This window comes from Lepidochelys kempii, chromosome 1 (assembly GCF_965140265.1).
Source record: "Lepidochelys kempii isolate rLepKem1 chromosome 1, rLepKem1.hap2, whole genome shotgun sequence".
Taxonomy (NCBI): domain Eukaryota; kingdom Metazoa; phylum Chordata; order Testudines; family Cheloniidae; genus Lepidochelys; species Lepidochelys kempii.
This window is the reverse complement of record NC_133256.1, coordinates 39,663,047-39,681,552: the sequence shown is the minus strand read 5'-3', so window position 1 is coordinate 39,681,552 and position 18,506 is coordinate 39,663,047. Positions and strand designations below refer to the sequence as shown.

The following is an 18,506-nucleotide window of genomic DNA, read 5'->3' as shown; positions in this document are numbered from 1 at the left end:
CTTATCTTTCAGAATGCTTTGGGACTTATGGCTAAAAATGTTTCATGAAGTTCAGTGTAGTATACTGTGTATATATAATTTTTTATAACTATTTTTATATACCAGGTCTCAGCTATTGGCACGAGGTATCTGAAATGCTGTACAACAATTAAAGTCAGCTCTGACTGTGCTCTAAATGGTCACATTCTCATAGGCTCCGTAGATCCTAGAGCACATGTTTGTGGTTTTTCCTCCTCTCCCTGATCCTTCCTTGTGTTTCACTTCTTTCCATTCAGTTTCCCCAGTTGTGGCTTGGTCCTGTGAAGATGCCATTACTAGCGGCAGCCATATCAAATGAGTATAGCAGTTAGACTTGAACATCATCAGGGTCAGATTCGACATAATCTCCTGTTAGAGATTCCACAACTGGTGTCCTGTTTCTGAAAATGCTCTGTCTGTGCATCCCATACTCTTACCCAGTCCAATCTAGATGAAGCATACATGTCTTGGAAGGTTGGGAATGGATGGGAGTTCCTTGAGGTAGCTTGGACTCTGTCAACTGCTTTCAATGAGGCCCCTAAATTCAACCAAATAAATAGCCCGTGAAGCTTGTGTTTTTATTCCTGCCTTTACTGGCTAATAAGTGCATGGCACGAAAATAGCTCCTTGGTGGCAGTCATGTTCAGCCCAGATGGAGTCTAATCTGGAGGTGGTGAATGCATATTTTGCAGTGTTTTTTTCTCACCTGAAAAGAAAGGTTGTGGTTTCTCTTGCCTTTGCCCAGTCAGGAGGATGTTACATGCCACTTTCCCAATCCATGCCAGGAGTGAGTGTTAAAAAATTAAATAAACCACAGATGGAGCTAATATTACAGATACACAGGAAACAAGGATTTAGAAAACAATTTTTGTAAAAATAGAAAAATGCTGGGCCTTAAATGGCCCAATGGGGGGGTGTCCCTCTTAACTTTCCCATACAGCAAGCCTACTCCTGCTCACTGTATAAAATACTAACCAGCTACTTAATGATCAATAGCTGAAATCAGTGATTTGCCATCAGTAAATCTAATCTAAGGTGTCCGGTGGATTTTGAAAACACCTAAATGCTGTGTGATGTTCATCATAATGGTCTGAAGAACTTCATTCTCACAATAGATCTGGGCTAATTTGGTTTGGTGTTGTGTTCCAGAGGAACCCTACTTCCATTGGACTATATTCGAGGGTGCAAAGATCAACATTTTCATTCTTTCTGGTCACTGAGCCAGGACCAGTGTTAGAAAACAATCTACCAGTACTAAAAGGAATTTAAGGTCCACTACTAGGTACTTCTGTAGTATGTTTTCAATTTTAGCAGCAGTTATTAACACACCTATCGAGATGGACCGGGGTGCTGGAACAATGTGTATAGTGGGGTTGCCGAGAGCCATTGAACCAAACTATACCCTGTATATGGTGGAAACCACTTCAGGCCAGGAGGTGCGACAGCCCCCCCCATATGCCTAGTTCCAGCACCTATGGAGATGGAGAGTAATGCTTAATACTATTTGAAAGTTGAGCTTCCAAGCCATCAGATAGCATAAAGCAAGGGTTTTTATCTCTCGGCTCTTGAGAAGCTCACTTCAAAAATCTATTGGAATTCAAGCATGTGTTGGGGAAGGAAACAAGATGGTAATCAGAATGATGCATTTTTAACTGGGTACCATCCAGTTGACATTTGTTCAATTTAAAAAAATTAAAAGTAGATTCAGATCACAATCACATTTTATTTTTTATTTTCTCTCTTGCTGTGTGAAAGAATGACAAAAAGGGAAAATTGACTGCTGGAGAATTAGTAAAATAACTATATAGAATGTGCTATCAAATTAATTAAGTAAATGCAAAATTTTAAAAAATATATGTCTTTATGTTTCTGTAATTTTAGGTGTTGCTTCTAAAAACAGCTGATAAGAGATTTTCAGATGGCGTTAGTATTAAAGTTGATTAATAACTGATGTTGGGTGCATCACTATGACTGTAAATTGAAGTTTAGATTCCTCGATTCTGAATGGCATAATATGCCCATTTCCAGAGTTGGTGGTGCTTAAGATATTGGGAGAGAGACCCTGGTCCCACTGAACTCAGTGGAAGCTTTGCTGTTGAATTCAGTGGATCTAGAATTTCACCCTGGATCTTAACTTTATTTTATATTAACCATAACCCTTTTAACAAATTACAATCCTGGCAGCTAAACGGAGTCACTCTTGCTAAATAATGACTGTTGTAGACATTACTTAAACAAATAGCATATGAGTTGGAATCACAAATATTTCAGATCAAATAATTTCAAAACTTGTAAAACTTGATCGCAAAAGACATGACCTTACTCAGTGTGAAAGCATGTAGTCAAAAACACTACTAATATACTAGTCCCCTTTTAAACAAAACTTGCTGGGCTTGAAAGTGTAGCTTTCAATCACTGAGAAAGATTGTGGAGAGACTTCTTGCAGATCAGTAAGCCACTTGAAATCACCCTGGGCAATTATTGTTTTTCAGTTGTAGCAAGTAGATGCAATTGAGCATATGATCAGATGCATTCCATCAGCCTGAAGGGGCTAGGTTTTTTCTTGCCATACTTCAGAATTAAAAAAAACCTTGACATAAGAATATTGTTTTCTGTTCTAAATTATGTAAATACACGCTGTTAAATAACTGTTCTATTTTACTTTGGTGATGGCTGGTCTTCACTTGGTGAAGTTCCCTGGCTATAGTTTGTATATGTAGTTTATTCTTAACAACAGTAGTTCAGAATTTTTCTTACGCTGTGCACTTAAAAAATGCCGCATTGCAGTGGTGTGCGGTGAGCAGTATGATTCATGACGTACGGAGTCTCTGACAGCTCACTTTACCTTTACAAATGCCTCTGAAATAAAACACACACCTCCTACGCTGTGCCAATACCTGAACATTCCTTAAGGGCGGCTCTCCCCTTCAAACTCTAATTATGGTGGCTTTCAAGGAATGGGAAAGATAAAAGATGTTTGTGGGAACTCTAATATATCTAATGACAGGTTTCAGAGGAACAGCCGTGTTAGTCTGTATTCGCAAAAAGAAAAGGAGGACTTGTGGCACCTTAGAGACTAACCAATTTATTTGAGCATGAGCTTTCGTGAGCTACAGCTCACTTCATCAGATGTTTACCGTGGAAACTGCAGCAGACTTTATATACACACAGAAATCATGAAACAATACCTCCTCCCACCCCACTGTCCTGCTGGTAATGGACAGTGGGGTGGGAGGAGGTATTGTTTCATGATTTCTGTGTGTATATAAAGTCTGCTGCAGTTTCCACGGTAAACATCTGATGAAGTGAGCTGTAGCTCACGAAAGCTCATGCTCAAATAAATTGGTTAGTCTCTAAGGTGCCACAAGTCCTCCTTTTCTTTTTAATATATCTAAGAGTATCAAGCTGACCATCTTGTCATCTTTATTACATTGAGGTCTTGGAATTCAGTTACAAAGTTTTTTTTGTTTTTGTTTTTTTTATTGCATTCCAGGATCCTTTGATCTTTCTGTCTTGGATTACATTTTTTTGAAGAAAGTAATATTTCTCCACTCATCTCTCCCCCTTGGCAGAGGCTGCTTTTTTCTTTTTTGGGGTGCGGGGGAATCACTAACTCAGCAGTGCAATGGGGGAGGGAAGGTGCGGAGGGGACCGTCTAGGGGGCCCAGGCCACCCCCTCCACACTCCCCTACCTCTAGCCATAGAAGTACTAAAAATTCACATGAACATCCTTGAGCCGCCATCTCCCCTTCCAGAGCAGGCTTGGAAGTGGAAAAGAGGGAGGAGACAATGAGGAGATGGCAGCCTGGGGTTCTGGGAAGTGGGGAGCCAGGCTTGGTGGGTCTCAGGGGCCAGAGCCCCAGCTCTAGCCAGTTTCTGGCAGTTCTGTCACCGGTCCTTGTCCTCCTTCAAGGACTGGACCCAGGTGAGAGAGAGCGGCCAGTGCATATCCCAACAGAGAGACCGGGACCTCTGCCTGCCGTCTTCTTCCCTCCTCCCCCAGTCACCCATTTGGAGAGACCAAGATGGGATGGAATCTCTTCTCCTCCTCCATCCCCCTCTCCAAATCAGGGAAACTGGAACTGGATGGGACTTCTGCACCTCCTTCCCGAGAAGGGATTCATACCTCCCACGCCTGGACGTGGCTCCCTGCATTCTAGAACCCTGGCTTGTTGCCATCTCACACCGCCTCCTCCACTTCTTTCCCTCAACACAATTATCCCTTCTCTGGATCCAGGAGACTGGTTCACCGCCCTCGGCATGGAAGACGTGTTCTTTCACATAGCAATTTATCCTGCATACAAACGCTTTTTAAGGTTCATGATAGACCAAAAACATTATCAGTTTGTGGGTCCTTCCCTTTGGCCTGTCGACAGCCCCACAACTGTTCATCAAGTACATGTCGGTGGTAGCAGCCTTCCTCCGAAGAAGGCAGGTACAGGTATACCCTTACCTCAACAATTGGGTGCTCGGGGGGCACACCAGAGGAACAGGTGGAATCGCAGGTCCTGGCCACATCCACCTTTGAGAGACTAGGTTTTCTCAACGTGAACAAGTCCACCTTGTCTCCGGCCCAGAGGATAGAGTTTATCGGAGCAGTGCTGGACTTGGTCCAGGAAAGAGCAAGCCTGCCACAGTCCTGATTCCAAGCCACAGCAAGCATCATTCGATGCATGAGAGCGTAGCCGACCACTACAGCAAGGAATTGCCTCAGTCTTCTCGGTCACATGGTGCCCTGCACGTACATGGTCCGACATGCCAGGCTGAGACTTAAGCCTCTACAGATGTGGCTCGCTTCGACCTACCGCTAGGGGCGTGACAGCCTGGGACTAGTGGGCTCAATGCTCGAATAGTCTGCGGAGTCCCCCTCAGCTGTCCTTATCTCTAGTTACAGATGAGTCAGCTCTAGGTTGGAGCGCACGTCTGGGAGATCTCCGAATGCAGGGCCTCTGGTCACAGGACAAGCTCTCTCTCCATATCAATATCAAGGAGCTCAGAGTGTTGCGACTTGCGTGCCAGGCCTTTTCAGTCTCGTCTGCAAGGCCAGCACGTGGCAGTATTGATGGACAACACTACTGCAATGTTTTACATCAACTAGCAGGGTGGAACCCGGTCCTTGCCCCTCTGTTAGGAGACTGGGAATTCTGTACAGCCCACTCCATTCACCTGGAAGCATCATGTGTGCCAGGAGCCCAGAATGTACTGGTGGACCCCCCTCAGCAGATCCTTCCACGGCCGCGAGTGGTCCATCCAGCCGGATGTCATTCGCTCCATCTTCCAGTGGTGGGGATTTCCCCAGGTTGGCCTGTTCGCCACTCGGAGCAACAGGAAGTGCCCAGTGTTTTGCTCCTTCCAGAAAAGTAGCCTGCACTCAATCGCAGACACACTCCTGCTACCCTGGGGAGGCCGTCTGCTCTACACCTTTCCCCTGATCCCTTTCGTGCACAAAGTCATACTCAAGGTCCGCAGAGACGGGGCAGAGTTAATTCTGGCGGCCCCAGCGTGGCCGCGACGCCACTGGTACACCATGCTTCTGGATCTGTTGGTCAACACTCCGATCATGTTGCCGCTCCTCCCCGACTTGATCACTCAGGACCACGGTCGTCTTCATCACCCAGACCTCTCGTTCCTCCACCTCATGGCCTGGAAGCTTCATGACTGAATCCTATGGAGCTCCTGTGCTTGGAGCAGGTAAGGAAGGTCTTACTCAGCAGCAGAAAGGCCTCCACGTGGGCCACATACTTGAAGTGGAAGAGGTTCACTTGCTGGTATGACCAGCGTCATATGCCCCCACTTCAGACACCGTTACCTCTTATTGTGGAGTACCTTCCGCACCTGAAATAGCGAGGCCTGGCAGTGTCATCCATAAAGGTACACCTAGCAGCTATCTCAGCTTTCCACCCCGAACTCTCTAGATGCTCCGTCTTCGCCAGCCCCATGGTTGGATGGTTCCTCATGGTCTGGATCGGCTACATCCCCAGATTAGCCTGTTCCTGTGTGGGACCTTAATTTGGTCCTCTCTGAATTAATGGGGCCCCCATTCAAGCTGCTGGCATCTTGCTCCCTTCTTTAGCTATAGTGGAAGACAGCCTTCCTAATTGCCATCACATCAGCAAGAGGTTGTACTCCTTGGATGTTTGGTGAGCGTTAGCCTTCTATGTTGAATGCACCAAGCTGTTCAGGAAATCGAACCAGTTGTTCATAGTGGTGGCTGACCTCATGAAAGGCCTACTGGTCTCATCTCAAAGAGTGTCTTCCTGGATCACGTCCTGCATCCACGCATGCTACGGGCTGGCCAAGACACCAGCCCCGGCACTTACGGCGCACTCCACAAGGACACAGGCCTCATCTGCAGCGTTTCTGGGCCAGGTCCTGATACAAGAAATCTGCAGGGCAGCAACTTAGTCCTTGGTACATACATTCACCTCATTACGCCATCGTCCAGCATGCCAGAGATGATACAGCTTTTGACAGAGCAGTGCTTCAATCTGCGATTCCATAACTCCAACCCCACCGCCTGGGTAAGGCTTAGGAGTCACCTGATTGGAATAGATATGAGCAATCACTTGAAGAAAAAACGGTTACTCACCTTCTCGTAACTGTTCTTTGAGATGAGTTGCTCATATCCATTCCAAACCCACCCGCCTTCCCCTTTGTCGGAGTAACCAGCAAGAAGGAACTGAGGAGGCGCTGGGTTGGCGGGGTCATATATTGAGCGCCATTCCAGGGGGCTCCACAGCCAAACAGACAGGTGCTGCTAGGGGAAGAACTTTTCGACGACTGTGCATGTGGTATGCGCACACCTGATTGGAATGAGTATGAGCTACACATCTCGAAGGACAACAGTTATGAGAAGGCGAGTAACCGTTTTTTCCTTAACTGACACTGATTCTGTTACACTAAATGTAATTTATGCAGAAATCCTTTTTGTTGGGACGGGCACACAGAATTAAGCCGTCACTGAAAACCTCCCTCTGGCAGTGGGTGCAGAATTTTGGGATCTGAGCACATGGGTAGTACAATGTGGTGAGGATGGAAAGACATTAGTTTTTTCCCTAGAAGTAGAAAAGAAGAGTGAAAATTGAAGTGTAGGTGAAAAGAGACCTGTTAAACCAGCCTGGATTGCTCTGTAGGAAATACCTAAACAATGGCATGTGGACCCTCACTAGCAGTGTTGCAATTTGGCAAGGACTAGATCTCATTTCATTTCATTTTTTTTTTTTTTTTTTTGGGGAGCGGGGGATCACAAATATATTATCAAATGAGTGTGTTGCTGAATGATACACACTCCAACAGGTAAAATAAAACCCATATCTGAGGATTTCAGCTACCAGTGTCGTGTCTGTGCTCCCACCTCCCATCCCAGTTTGGAATTAAGCCTTTCTCTTTCCCTTCCTTTGGATACTGATAGTGTGTGCTTGTTTCTACCCTTTCCTTTTGTTACAATCTCTTCTTCTTTTTTTTCTTTTTTTAGGATCTTCCAGGATCACATTTTACCCCTCTCTGTCCTTCCCTTGCCCCCACCCCCCACCCCCGCTCCTCCCCCAAGGCCACATATCACACTTTCTGACCCCACATGGTTGAAGAGAACGCCTTCAGTTGTTTCAGTTTGGCTGCTAAAGAATGAAGTGAGTCACAGCTTTCCCCTGGGGGCTGAAGGCAAGAGGCCAAGCCTACTCCTGAACTCTTTTGTGTTGACATTTCTCCCTGTGTCTATTCCTACTCCACTTCTTTTTCTTGTCTCCAGTCTCCCATGTTGCTGCTGGCAAGAAGGGCAGCATCATTGCTAGTGAAAATGACCAGACTCTACTAGGTATTGCTATGCTGCTGCTGTGCGACACTGGGGGGTCCATTCATTCTGGGATATGCTTTGCTCAAGAGCTGCCCAGGAGCATTCTTGTGCTGGGAAATCTGGGGCAGGGAGCAAAGATAATTTCTCGTTCCTTTCTCTCCACCCTCTCCCTGTACAAGTGTGTCCAGCAGTGGTGGATGGTGCCTTTGCTGCTTTTGCATAGCACACTTCTCTGTAGAGCACCAGAATGAAACTAACCAGGATTGCATTCGTTTTAAACTTCTGCTGCTGTCCTTATCAGTCCTCCTTCCCACCCTCCCTCTTGGGTGGCACGGGACAGGAGTGGGAATTCCTTGTAATGCCACCTTTGAAATAACAGGATGGGAATTCCATGCCAAATGTAAACCATTAAATATATACAAAATGGTCAGTTCTGTTGAACCAATGGAGACCGCTCTTCTCCATAAGCACATGCATGCACGTAAACAACTTGACATGGATGTTAATGAGAGTTCTGCATGTATAGTAAAGGGAGAGTGTCTATGCCCAAAAAGAAAAGGAGGACTTGTGGCACCTTAGAGACTAACCAATTTATTTGAGCATGAGCTTTCGTGAGCTTTTCTTTTTGCGAATACAGACTAACACGGCTGTTACTCTGAAACCTGTCTATGCCCAATTATTCAATGTGGAGCTTATATAAAGCACTATAATCATATATTTCAGTAACAAGATACTATTATGTTTTTCTTCTCGGTGCTTGTCTAGATTAAAGATTCTTGTGTAGTAATAAATACCAATTAATGGTCAGCATAAGGTTTGCTTATGTCTGTCTTCAGTAAAAGAACAAATGGCTTCATCAGGTCATTGGAAAATCTGTAGAAGTGTTAACATCAAGCTTTTAAAAAAATCGCACTTGTAACCAAAAGTTTGAGAATGCCACTAATGTAACAGGAAGTTGTATCACAATGATATTAGGGTGTAGCAGTTCCTTTTGCATGTTTTATGGTTCTCAGCTTAAATCTCTGCTCTCCTTGACAGCTTGTATTTGATAGGAGCCAAAATAGTTTTTTGTTAAGTCAGAAAAATTTTGCATATGTGAAGAGGTAAGTGAAGTTTATTAACTTTGAGACAGGTTTTATTAGAAGGACCAGATGCAAAGATTTTGCAGATTAGAAAGAACTCTTTTTAATACAAATATACATGTAATACATTTTAACTCGGGTGGCAATTTTGCAACAGAAAAACCTCAAAAACGGACTCCAAGGAGAAACTGCTGAGCTCGAATTAATATGCAAACTAGATACCATTAACTTGGGTTTGAATAGAGACTGGGAGTGGCTGGGTCATTACACATATTGAATCTATTTCCCCATGTTAAGTATCCTCACACCTTCTTGTCAACTGTCTAAATGGGTCATCTTGATTATCACTACAAAAGTTTTTTTTTCTCCTGCTGACAGTAGCTCATCTAAATTAATTAGCCTCTTACTCCACCTTTTCATGGTCTCTGTATGTGTGCATATGTATATCTTCTTACTGTATGCTCCATTCTATGCATCCGATGAAGTGGGCTGTAGCCCACGAAAGCTTATGCTCTAATAAATTGGTTAGTCTCTAAGGTGCCACAAGGTCTCCTGTTCTTTTTGTGGATACAGACTAACATGGCTGCTACTCTGAAACCTGTAAGCTGAATAAATCCTCATCACACTAGAACAGTTAACATGTGGAATGTGAGCTGTGGGCATGCATGCTGTTTATCTGGTACACCTGTTTTAAAAAAAGAAGTATTGGCCATATTTTTTTATTCATATATATAGATAGATAGATAGATAATGTGTGTGTATATGTATGTTTCTACTGGCTATCCAGATAGATTACAAGGGGATAGCTTGTTTTTCTCTTTTTTTTCCCCCTCCCCTTTCTCCCTGCTCATATCTCAAGCAAACACATATATTATCTGAAAAATAATGGTGCATCAGTAAAAGTGAGAGGGTAGTCCTGGCCTATCACTGTTGCGGTACTCCCCTCCTCCCAAACTGCAGAGAACTGTGGGGAAGGAAGTGCCTTTTTAGACCAGATTCTATTCCAGTCTCAATGGTCAGAGACAGGGAGAACCTTTCTTGTTCTGACTGTGATCCTCTCCCAGCTCCATAGAGGGGAGACAGAAAAGGTAGACTTATTGCTCCTCTTGCTTCACGCCAGTCAGTGTAAGAGTTGAATCTTCCTAGATGAGAGATCTATGAGCCTCATTTTGAATAGAGTCCAAGTAACTCAAATATTCCTTGTGAAGAAAATACAAGGTAAATATAGGTAGTGGGGATGGAATACAAAAACACTCTAAAATAGCCTTTTTAAGTAGGTTACTTTTGGGAAGGCTGAAGTCAAGGAGTGCCTAGTTACTGGGTACTTTTAGTTCCAGCGGAGAGGATAACGACCATGCTGCCTATGCTACTGCAGAACAGAGCCAATAAAAAAATAACCATTCTCTCAGTTGCTATGTCTTGGGTGCCTTTATGCCACTTTGCCTTTAACTGCTGTGTGTGTGTGTGTGTGTGAGGGGCAGAGGAAGGGTTGGAGTGGTATTTTTTTATGTGCTACCTAATATGTGTCGCAATATTTATAGAACAAGGAGGGTCTGCAATAACCCCCATTCCTCTATGAATGGGAAAATGTAGACCTTTACAACTCCAACGTTTAAATGACTTCAGTGTTTTTTTGTGTTTTGGTTTTTGTATCCTTGCATTCCTGTGATAGATGCTTTGGACCTTAAAAGTTGCATGTTTTCTTGCTTAAGTTGGGAGCTAAAGTATTCCACATACATAGAGTTCCAGAAAGCAACAGATTACTTGTTGCAGGTGATGATGGTATCTAGGCTTCTATCTTGCAAATACTTGTGTGTGCACAGTCCCACTAAGTGAGACTACTCTGTGTAGTTACTTATGTGTAACTGTTGGTAGGATCAGGGGCTACGTTTGTATCAGTTAATCCATGTATTGATTTCAAATCTATGTAATAACGGGGGGGATGTAAACTGTAAGGTTTCAGAGTAGCAGCCGTGTTAGTCTGTATCCACAAAAAGAACAGGAGTACTTGTGGCACCTTAGAGACTAACCAATTTATTAGAGCATGAGCTTTCGTGAGCTACAGCTCACTTCATCGGACGCATAGAATGGAACATATAGTAAGAAGATACCATACAAACTATAAGAGGCTAATTAGTTAAGATGAGCTATTATCAGCAGGAAAAAAAAACTTTTGTAGTGATAATCAAGATGCCCCATTTAGACAGTTGACAAGAAGGTGTGAGGGTACTTAACTTAAGGAAATAGATTCAATATGTGTAATGACCCAGCCACTCCCAGTCTCTATTCAAACCCAAGTTTATGGTATCTAGTTTGCATATTAATTCAAGCTCAGCAGTTTCTCGTTGGAGTCTGTTTTTGAAACTTTTCTGTTGCAAAATTGCCACCCTTAGATCTTTTACTGAGTGGCCAGAGAGGATGAAGTGTTCTCCTACCGGTTTTTGAATGTTAGGATTCCTGATGTCAGATTTGTGTCCATTTATTCTATTGCGTAGCGACTGTCTGGTTTGGCCAATGTACATGGTAGAGGGGCATTGCTGGCACATGATGGCATATATCACATTGGTAGATGTGCAGATGAACGAGGCCCTGATGGTGTGACTAATGTGATTTGGTCCTATGATGGTGTCACTTGAATAAATATGTGGACAGAGTTGGCATCGGGCTTTGTTTCAAGGATAGGTTCCTGGATTAATGTTTTTGTTGTGTGGTTGCTGGAGAGTATTTGCTTCAGGTTGGGGGGCTGTCTGTAAGCAAGGACTGGTCTGTCTCCCAAGATCTGTGAGAGTGAGGGATCATTTTTCAGGATGGGTTGTAGATCTTTGATGATGCGCTGGAGAGGTTTTAGTTGGAGACTGAAGGTGACAGCTGGTGGCGTTCTGTTATTTTCTTTGTTGGGCCTGTCCTGCAGTAGGTGACTTCTGGGTACTCTTCCGGCTCTGTCAATCTGTTTTTTCACTTCCGCAGGTGGGTATTGTAGTTTTAAGAATGCTTGATAGAGATCTTGTAGGTGTTTGTCTCTGTCTGAGGGATTGGAGCAAATGCGGTTGTATCTTAGAGCTTGGCTGTAGACAATGGATCATGTGGTGTGTCCTAGATGGAAGCTGGAGGCATGTAGGTAAGTAAAGTGATCAGTAGGTTTCCAGTATAGGGTGGTGGTTATGTGACCATCACTTATTAGCACAGTAGTGTCCAGGAAATGGACTGCTTGTGTGGATTGGTCTAGGCTGAGGTTGATGGTGGGATGGAAATTGTTGAAATCCTGGTGAAATTCCTCAAGGGCTTCTTTTCCATGGGTCCTGATGATGAAGATGTCATCAATGTAGTGCAAGTAGAGTAGGGGTTTTAGGGGATGAGAGCTAAGGAAGCGTTGTTCTAAGTCAGCCATAAAAATGTTGGCATACTGTGGGGCCGTGCGGGTACCCATAGCAGTGCCACTGACTTGAAGGTATATATTGTCCCCAAATGTGAAATAGTTGTGGGTGAGCCATCAGGGGCTCGTTCATCTGCACATCTACCAATGTGATATATGCCATCATATGCCAGCAATGCCCCTCTGCCATGTACATTGGCCAAACCGGACAGTCTCTGCGCAATAGAATAAATGGACACAAATCTGACATCAGGAATCCTAACATTCAAAAACCGGTAGGAGAACACTTCATCCTCTCTGGCCACTCAGTAAAAGATCTAAGGGTGGCAACTTTGCAACAGAAAAGTTTCAAAAACAGACTCCAACGAGAAACTGCTGAGCTTGAATTAATATGCAAACTAGATACCATAAACTTGGGTTTGAATAGAGACTGGGAGTTGCTGGGTCATTACACATATTGAGAAAAGGAGTACTTGTGGCACCTTAGAGACTAACCAATTTATTTGAGCATGAGCTTTCGTGAGCTACAGCGAGCTCATGCTCAAATAAATTGGTTAGTCTCTAAGGTGCCACAAGTACTCCTTTTCTTTTTGCGAATACAGACTAACAGGGCTGTTACTCTGAAACTACACACATTGAATCTATTTCCTTAAGTTAAGTACCCTCACACCTTCTTGTCAACTGTCTAAATGGGCCATCTTGATTATCACTACAAAAGTTTTTTTTTCTCCTGCTGATAATAGCTCATCTTAACTAATTAGCCTCTCACAGTTTGTATGGCAACTTCAAACTTATCTGTATGTATATATATCTTCTTACTATATGTTCCATTCTATGTGTCCGATGAAGTGAGCTGTAGATCACGAAAGCTTATGCTCTAATAAATTTGTTAGTCTCTAAGGTGCCACAAATACTCCTGTTCTTTTTGTAAACTGTAAGATCACCCTCCTTGTCTGTTGCTCTGACCATGTCATCCTTATCAACTCCTTTAAATCCCACCACTGGCTCCCTGTTTTCCACTGCATCAGACTTTGTTTCTTGTACTTTCTGTACTTCCCTTCAACGCTCTTTAGAACTCTGCACCTCCCTCTTTACCTGCCATTTTGCACAGCCAGCTGCTCTGCCAATGACGCCTGCCTTAAATACCCATTTTCCCACTTTCACAAATGTGTCTCTGCTTTCTTCTGTGGTCAGCTGAATAGTTCACAATTTAATGAAACCTCAGTTAATTTTAAACTCATGGAAAATATTCTCTCTCCAAACACGTTCTTCCTTTTTTCTCCTTGCTGCATGATGTAACATTGTAAAGATCCATGGGTATGATTTTTGACATAGTGGGACATGTCTTTATCAATTATGACTTCCATTTTTGTACACTGTCTTCCATTTTGTGTGCTGACTAACATTTTGTATTCTTTGTTTTGAAAAACCAGCATGACCTTGACAAGGTCAGTTTATTGTGTTGCATTCCGGACAGGTGCCCAGCCCAGGAAAGATATTGGACACCAAGTTGAATGACTATGACTTAGAAGCAATCGCAGAACTTTTTAAGACCATCATCTTTGATTGTCTCTTGGCTGCTGGCCCAACCACATGGAGCAATGAACGCTACACAGGAAACTGACTGGAGCGGGGCTGGGGTTTCTCCATTTGGGCACATACCAAAAGGGAGAATGACCGCATTTAAAGGCAGTGGGGGGTCCTCTCTCAGAAGTGGGGCCATCCACCACCACATGCAAGAAGAGCTGGATGGAGAGAGAAAAGGCGGGAGGGACTTGGCCTAGCCTGAAATGCTGATAATACTTTGGACTTACAGTAGGGGCTGCATCTAGGACTTGTGTTACTTTGAAAAGATCTATAGCTCTCTAATCTAGTGCTTTTTAAAGAGTACTGTGACTGTGACTATGCCTATGTTCCTTGTCTTCCTGCCACGTTGTCCCTGAAAGGGTTAAACAAGAAGCCCGGAGTAACCACAGCCTAGGTGGAACTCTGAGGGAGTATGTAAGCAATTGGAGGGCTGAGGCACTGATACCAGCATCAAAGGCAGGGGTTGGTAAACTTTTTGGCCCAAGGGCCACATAGAAATTATATGGCGGGCCATGAATGCGCACAAAATTGGGGTTGGGGTGTGGGAGGGGGTGAGGGCTCTGGCTGGGGGTGTGGGCTCCAGGGACCAGCCGGAAATGAGAAGTCCGGCATGTGGAAGGGGGCAGAGGGATTCGGAGAGTGGGAGGGTGCTCTGGGCTGGGACCAAGGGGGTTGGGGCATGGGGTGGGTGGGTGAGGGCTCCGGGTGGTAATGCAGGCTGTGGTGTGGGGCTGGGGATGAGAGGGCTGGGGTACAGGAGGGGGCTCCAGGCTGGGACCAAGGGGTTCAGAGGGCAGGAGGGGGATCAGGGCTGGGGCAGGGGATTGGGGAGCAGGAGTGGGTACAGGTGGCGCTTACCTCAAGCAGCTCCCAGAAGCAGCGGCATGTCCCCCGTCCCCTTCCCCCTGGCTCCTATGCGGAGGTGTGGCCAGGTGGCTCTGCATGCTGCCTCATCTGAAGGCACCACCCCCAGAGCTCCCGTTGGCCATAGTTCCCGGCCAATGGGAGCTGCGGGGGTAGCATGTGGAGCGGAGCCCCCTGGCTGCCCCATGCATAGGAGTCAGTGGAGGCACATGCCGCTGCTTCCAGGAGCCGCGCAGAGCAGCCCCTGACCCTGCTCCCCGGCTGGAGAGCTGGAGCGGGGCAAGCCCCTGACCCCACTCCCCAGCGGGAGCTCAAGGGCCGGATTACAACAACTGGCGGGCCAGATGCAGCCTGCGGGCCGTAGTTTGCCCGGTCTAGGGTGCCTGGATTGTGGAGGCTCATGTCCCAAGAAAAGGCTCAGACCCCTTGTTCAAGCCTGGGAATGTGTCACTGTGCCTTCAAACTCAGGGCTAAGAAAAATGACCCAGGTCTGGTTGATTTAGAACTGTGGTTCTCAAACTTTTGTACTGGTGACCCCTTTCACATAGCAAGGCTCTGAGTGAGATCCCCCCCTATAAATTAAAAACACTTTTTTATATATTTAACACCATTATAAGTGTTGGAGGCAAAGCGGGCTTTGGGGTGGAGGCTGACAGCTCGCAGCCACACATGTAATAACCTCGTGACCGCCTGAGGGGTCCCAATGCCCAGTTTAAGAACCCCTGATTTAGGAGCACATGGGATCCAGCAGTTGGGTTAGCCCATGTCATAAATATAAAGGGAAGGGTAAACCCCTTTAAAATCCCTCCTGGCCAGAGGAAAACTCCTCTCATCTGTAAAGGGTTAAGAAGCTAAAGGTAACCTCGCGGGCACCTGACCAAAATGACCAATGAGGAGACAAGATACTTTCAAAAGCTGGGAGGAGGGAGAGAAACAAAGGGTCTGTGGGTCTGTCTTTATGCTGCCTTTGCCAGGGATAGACCAGGAATCGAGTCTTAGAAATTTTAGTAAGTAATCTAGCTAGGTACGTGTTAGATTATGATTTCTTTAAATGGCTGAGAAAAGAATTGTGCTGAATAGAATAACTATTTCTGTCTGTGTATCTTTTTTGTAACTTAAGGTTTTGCCTAGAGGGATTCTCTGTGTTTTGAATCTAATTACCCTGTAAGGTATCTACTATCCTGATTTTACAGAGGGGATTTCTTTACTTCTATTTACTCCTATTTCTATTAAGTCTTCTTGTAAGAAAACTGAATGCTTTTTCATTGTTCTCAGATCCAAGGGTTTGGGTCTGTGGTCACCTATGCAAATTGGTGAGGCTTTTTACCAAACCTTGTCCAGGAAGTGGGGTGCAAGGTTTTGGGAAGTATTTGGGGGGGAAAGACGTTTCCAAACAGCTCTTCCCCAGTAACCAGTATTAGTTTGGTGGCGGTAGCAGCCAATCCAAGGACAAAGGGTGGAATATTTTGTACCTTGGGGAACTTTTTGACCTAAGCTGGTAAAGATAAGCTTAGGAGGTTTTCATGCAGGTCCCCACATCTGTACCCTAGCATTCAGAATGGGAGAGGAACCTTGACAGCCCACATCAGAGTTATGGGACAGGTTGTGATTAATGCTTTGCTGTTTTAGTGCTTAATTGTAGTGGTACAGATTTCTCATGGTTTTATTTTGGTGGGTTTTTTAAATATAAAAATTTGTTTTTTTGTGAAAAGCTAAACCAGCAAACACTGCTGAGCATAGCGCTTACTATCTTGAGTAGTTTGACTAATCCTGTTCAAGATTTGCAGGATTAGGTCCTTATTAAAGTAAAGTACCAGTAGAATCACAAAAACAAATGATGCCATGGACACACGTGTCTTTGTGTGTGGGCACATTTTGGACAATCTTGCTCTATACTTATTTGGATGTACTTGGTTGGGTTTTATTCCCTGTAGTAGCTGTTTGTAACTGTCTTCTGGCTCAGTGCTATATACTGTATAATTTATATGAAGGTATTTTGGGGTTTGTTTGGGCTTTTCTTGTCTTGTATTTTTAGTAGTCTTTACAAAAACCTCCTACATTAATTTTCCTTCTTTCTTCCTTCTGCATTGCCCCCTTTTCAAAGGTAAAATGTGGAATGGGGGTGGCTGTGTGACCACAGATACTATTAAACAGAAATTCTTACTGCACAGATACGCAGACTTAATATGAATTTAAAAACTCAGCTCTGTTTCAGAGTTCCAAAAGCTTTTATTCACCAGAGAACTGTTAAACTAGTCATTTTTGGCATAGTGTAGGTCAGGGAAGCGTGACCAAGTACAATGGAATGTACTGAGCTCTGTGCCAGTTTGTAGTGATAAATTACTTTTGAGTAGTATATGGGATATTGCAGGAAGTGTGTTTTTGAGGGTGGGGGTTGGGACAGGGGTGGTTCTTTCCAGGCTTTTCCAGTTCATTAAATAACAAAAACCCATACAATACGGGATCAGTCCTGCCTTCACACCCCATCTGCAACAACAGAGGGCCCCATATGTGCTGGACTGGGGGCAGGATTTGAGGAGCCCACACAGCTGTATCTCCTGTGTACTGTGGCGTTCAGCTCCACAGAAGTGAGCTGTGCATCATTGCTCAGCATTTTTGGGGTGTGATATGGGTCAGGTGAGGGAAGCAATGGGGTTTGGCTGATGCATCTACTGCTGTATAGATACACCTGGACAGTGTCTCCACCCCCACCAAGCTGGGGTGCAAGAGCAATGGGGCTGTATTGGTGACTGAAGCCTCGAGAGATGAAATCCTGGCCTCATTGAGGCCAATAGCAAAATTCCCATTGACTTCAGTAGGACCGGGATTTCACCTCATATCTCTAGCCCCTACAGATCCATTCAGAACTTGTGGTTTGCATTTCACAATGAGTGGACAAAACTGAACACAGTTGTATACAATAATTGATTAAGATCTTCCCATATCTTAAAGTGTAGAAGAGCACTTTGCTTTTTTGATAAAGAGAGGGGGGTAGCTCCCTTTGAGGGACACCTAGCCAGCCAGTTAGCTGTAAAATCCCTCTTGATAGCTGTTCTTTACTTGGTTTACCTGTAAAGGGTTAAAAAGTCCCCCAGGTAAAGAAAAAAAGTGGGCATCTGACCAAAAGAGCCAATGGGAAGGTTAGAACTTTTTAAAATGGGGAAAGAAATTTTCTCTTTGACTGGTTTCAGAGTAGCAGCCGTGTTGGTCTGTATCAACAAAAAGAAAAGGAGTACTTGCATCCGATGAAGTGAGCTGTAGCTCAGGAAAGCTTATGTTCAAATAAATTTGTTAGTCTCTAAGGTGCCACAAGTACTCCTTTTCTTTTTCCCTTTGACTGTTGGTCTCTCTGGGCTGCAGGGACTCGGAGAAGCAATCTATAAGCAGGAATGCTGTGTAAGGTTTGAATCAGGTATGAAAAATTATTTTCCATACCTAGCAGGAGTCATTGGGATAGGGAATGTTTAGGTAGACACGATCAGGTTATTTCTTTATTTTGGCTTGTGGATCTCCTCTATGCTAACCCCAGATGCTTTTGTTTGCTTGTAACCTTTAAGCTGAACCCCAAGAAGTTATTTTGGGTGCTTAATTTTTGGAAGTGCTCTTTTAAAATCTAGAAAAAGCCTAAGTTCCAAATGTATTTTTTTTTCTTTCTGTTTTTAATAAAATGTACCTTTTTTTAAGAACAGGATTGGATTTTTGGTGTCCTAAGAGGTTTGTGCATATCTTGTTTAATTAGCTGGTGGCAACTGCTAATTTCCTTTGTTTTCTTTCTCGGCTCTTCCACGGA

At 44.3% G+C, this 18,506-nt stretch overlaps 1 protein-coding gene across 5 annotated transcripts in view; it reads left to right on the top strand.

Moving 5' to 3' along the window:
• The window catches only part of LATS2 (large tumor suppressor kinase 2), a 101,253-nt gene that overhangs the window by 45,940 nt on the left and 36,807 nt on the right, over nt 1–18,506 (top strand). The window contains exon 1 of one of the 5 annotated variants that reach the window (XM_073339834.1): nt 7,261–7,646. The exons of the other annotated variants lie outside the window; for them this stretch is intronic. Within the exon in view, the coding sequence (XP_073195935.1) occupies nt 7,296–7,646 (351 nt within the window). The 5' untranslated portion in view covers nt 7,261–7,295. Of the gene's footprint in view, nt 1–7,260; nt 7,647–18,506 lie in introns of those variants that run through there. 5 annotated transcript variants of the gene reach the window in all.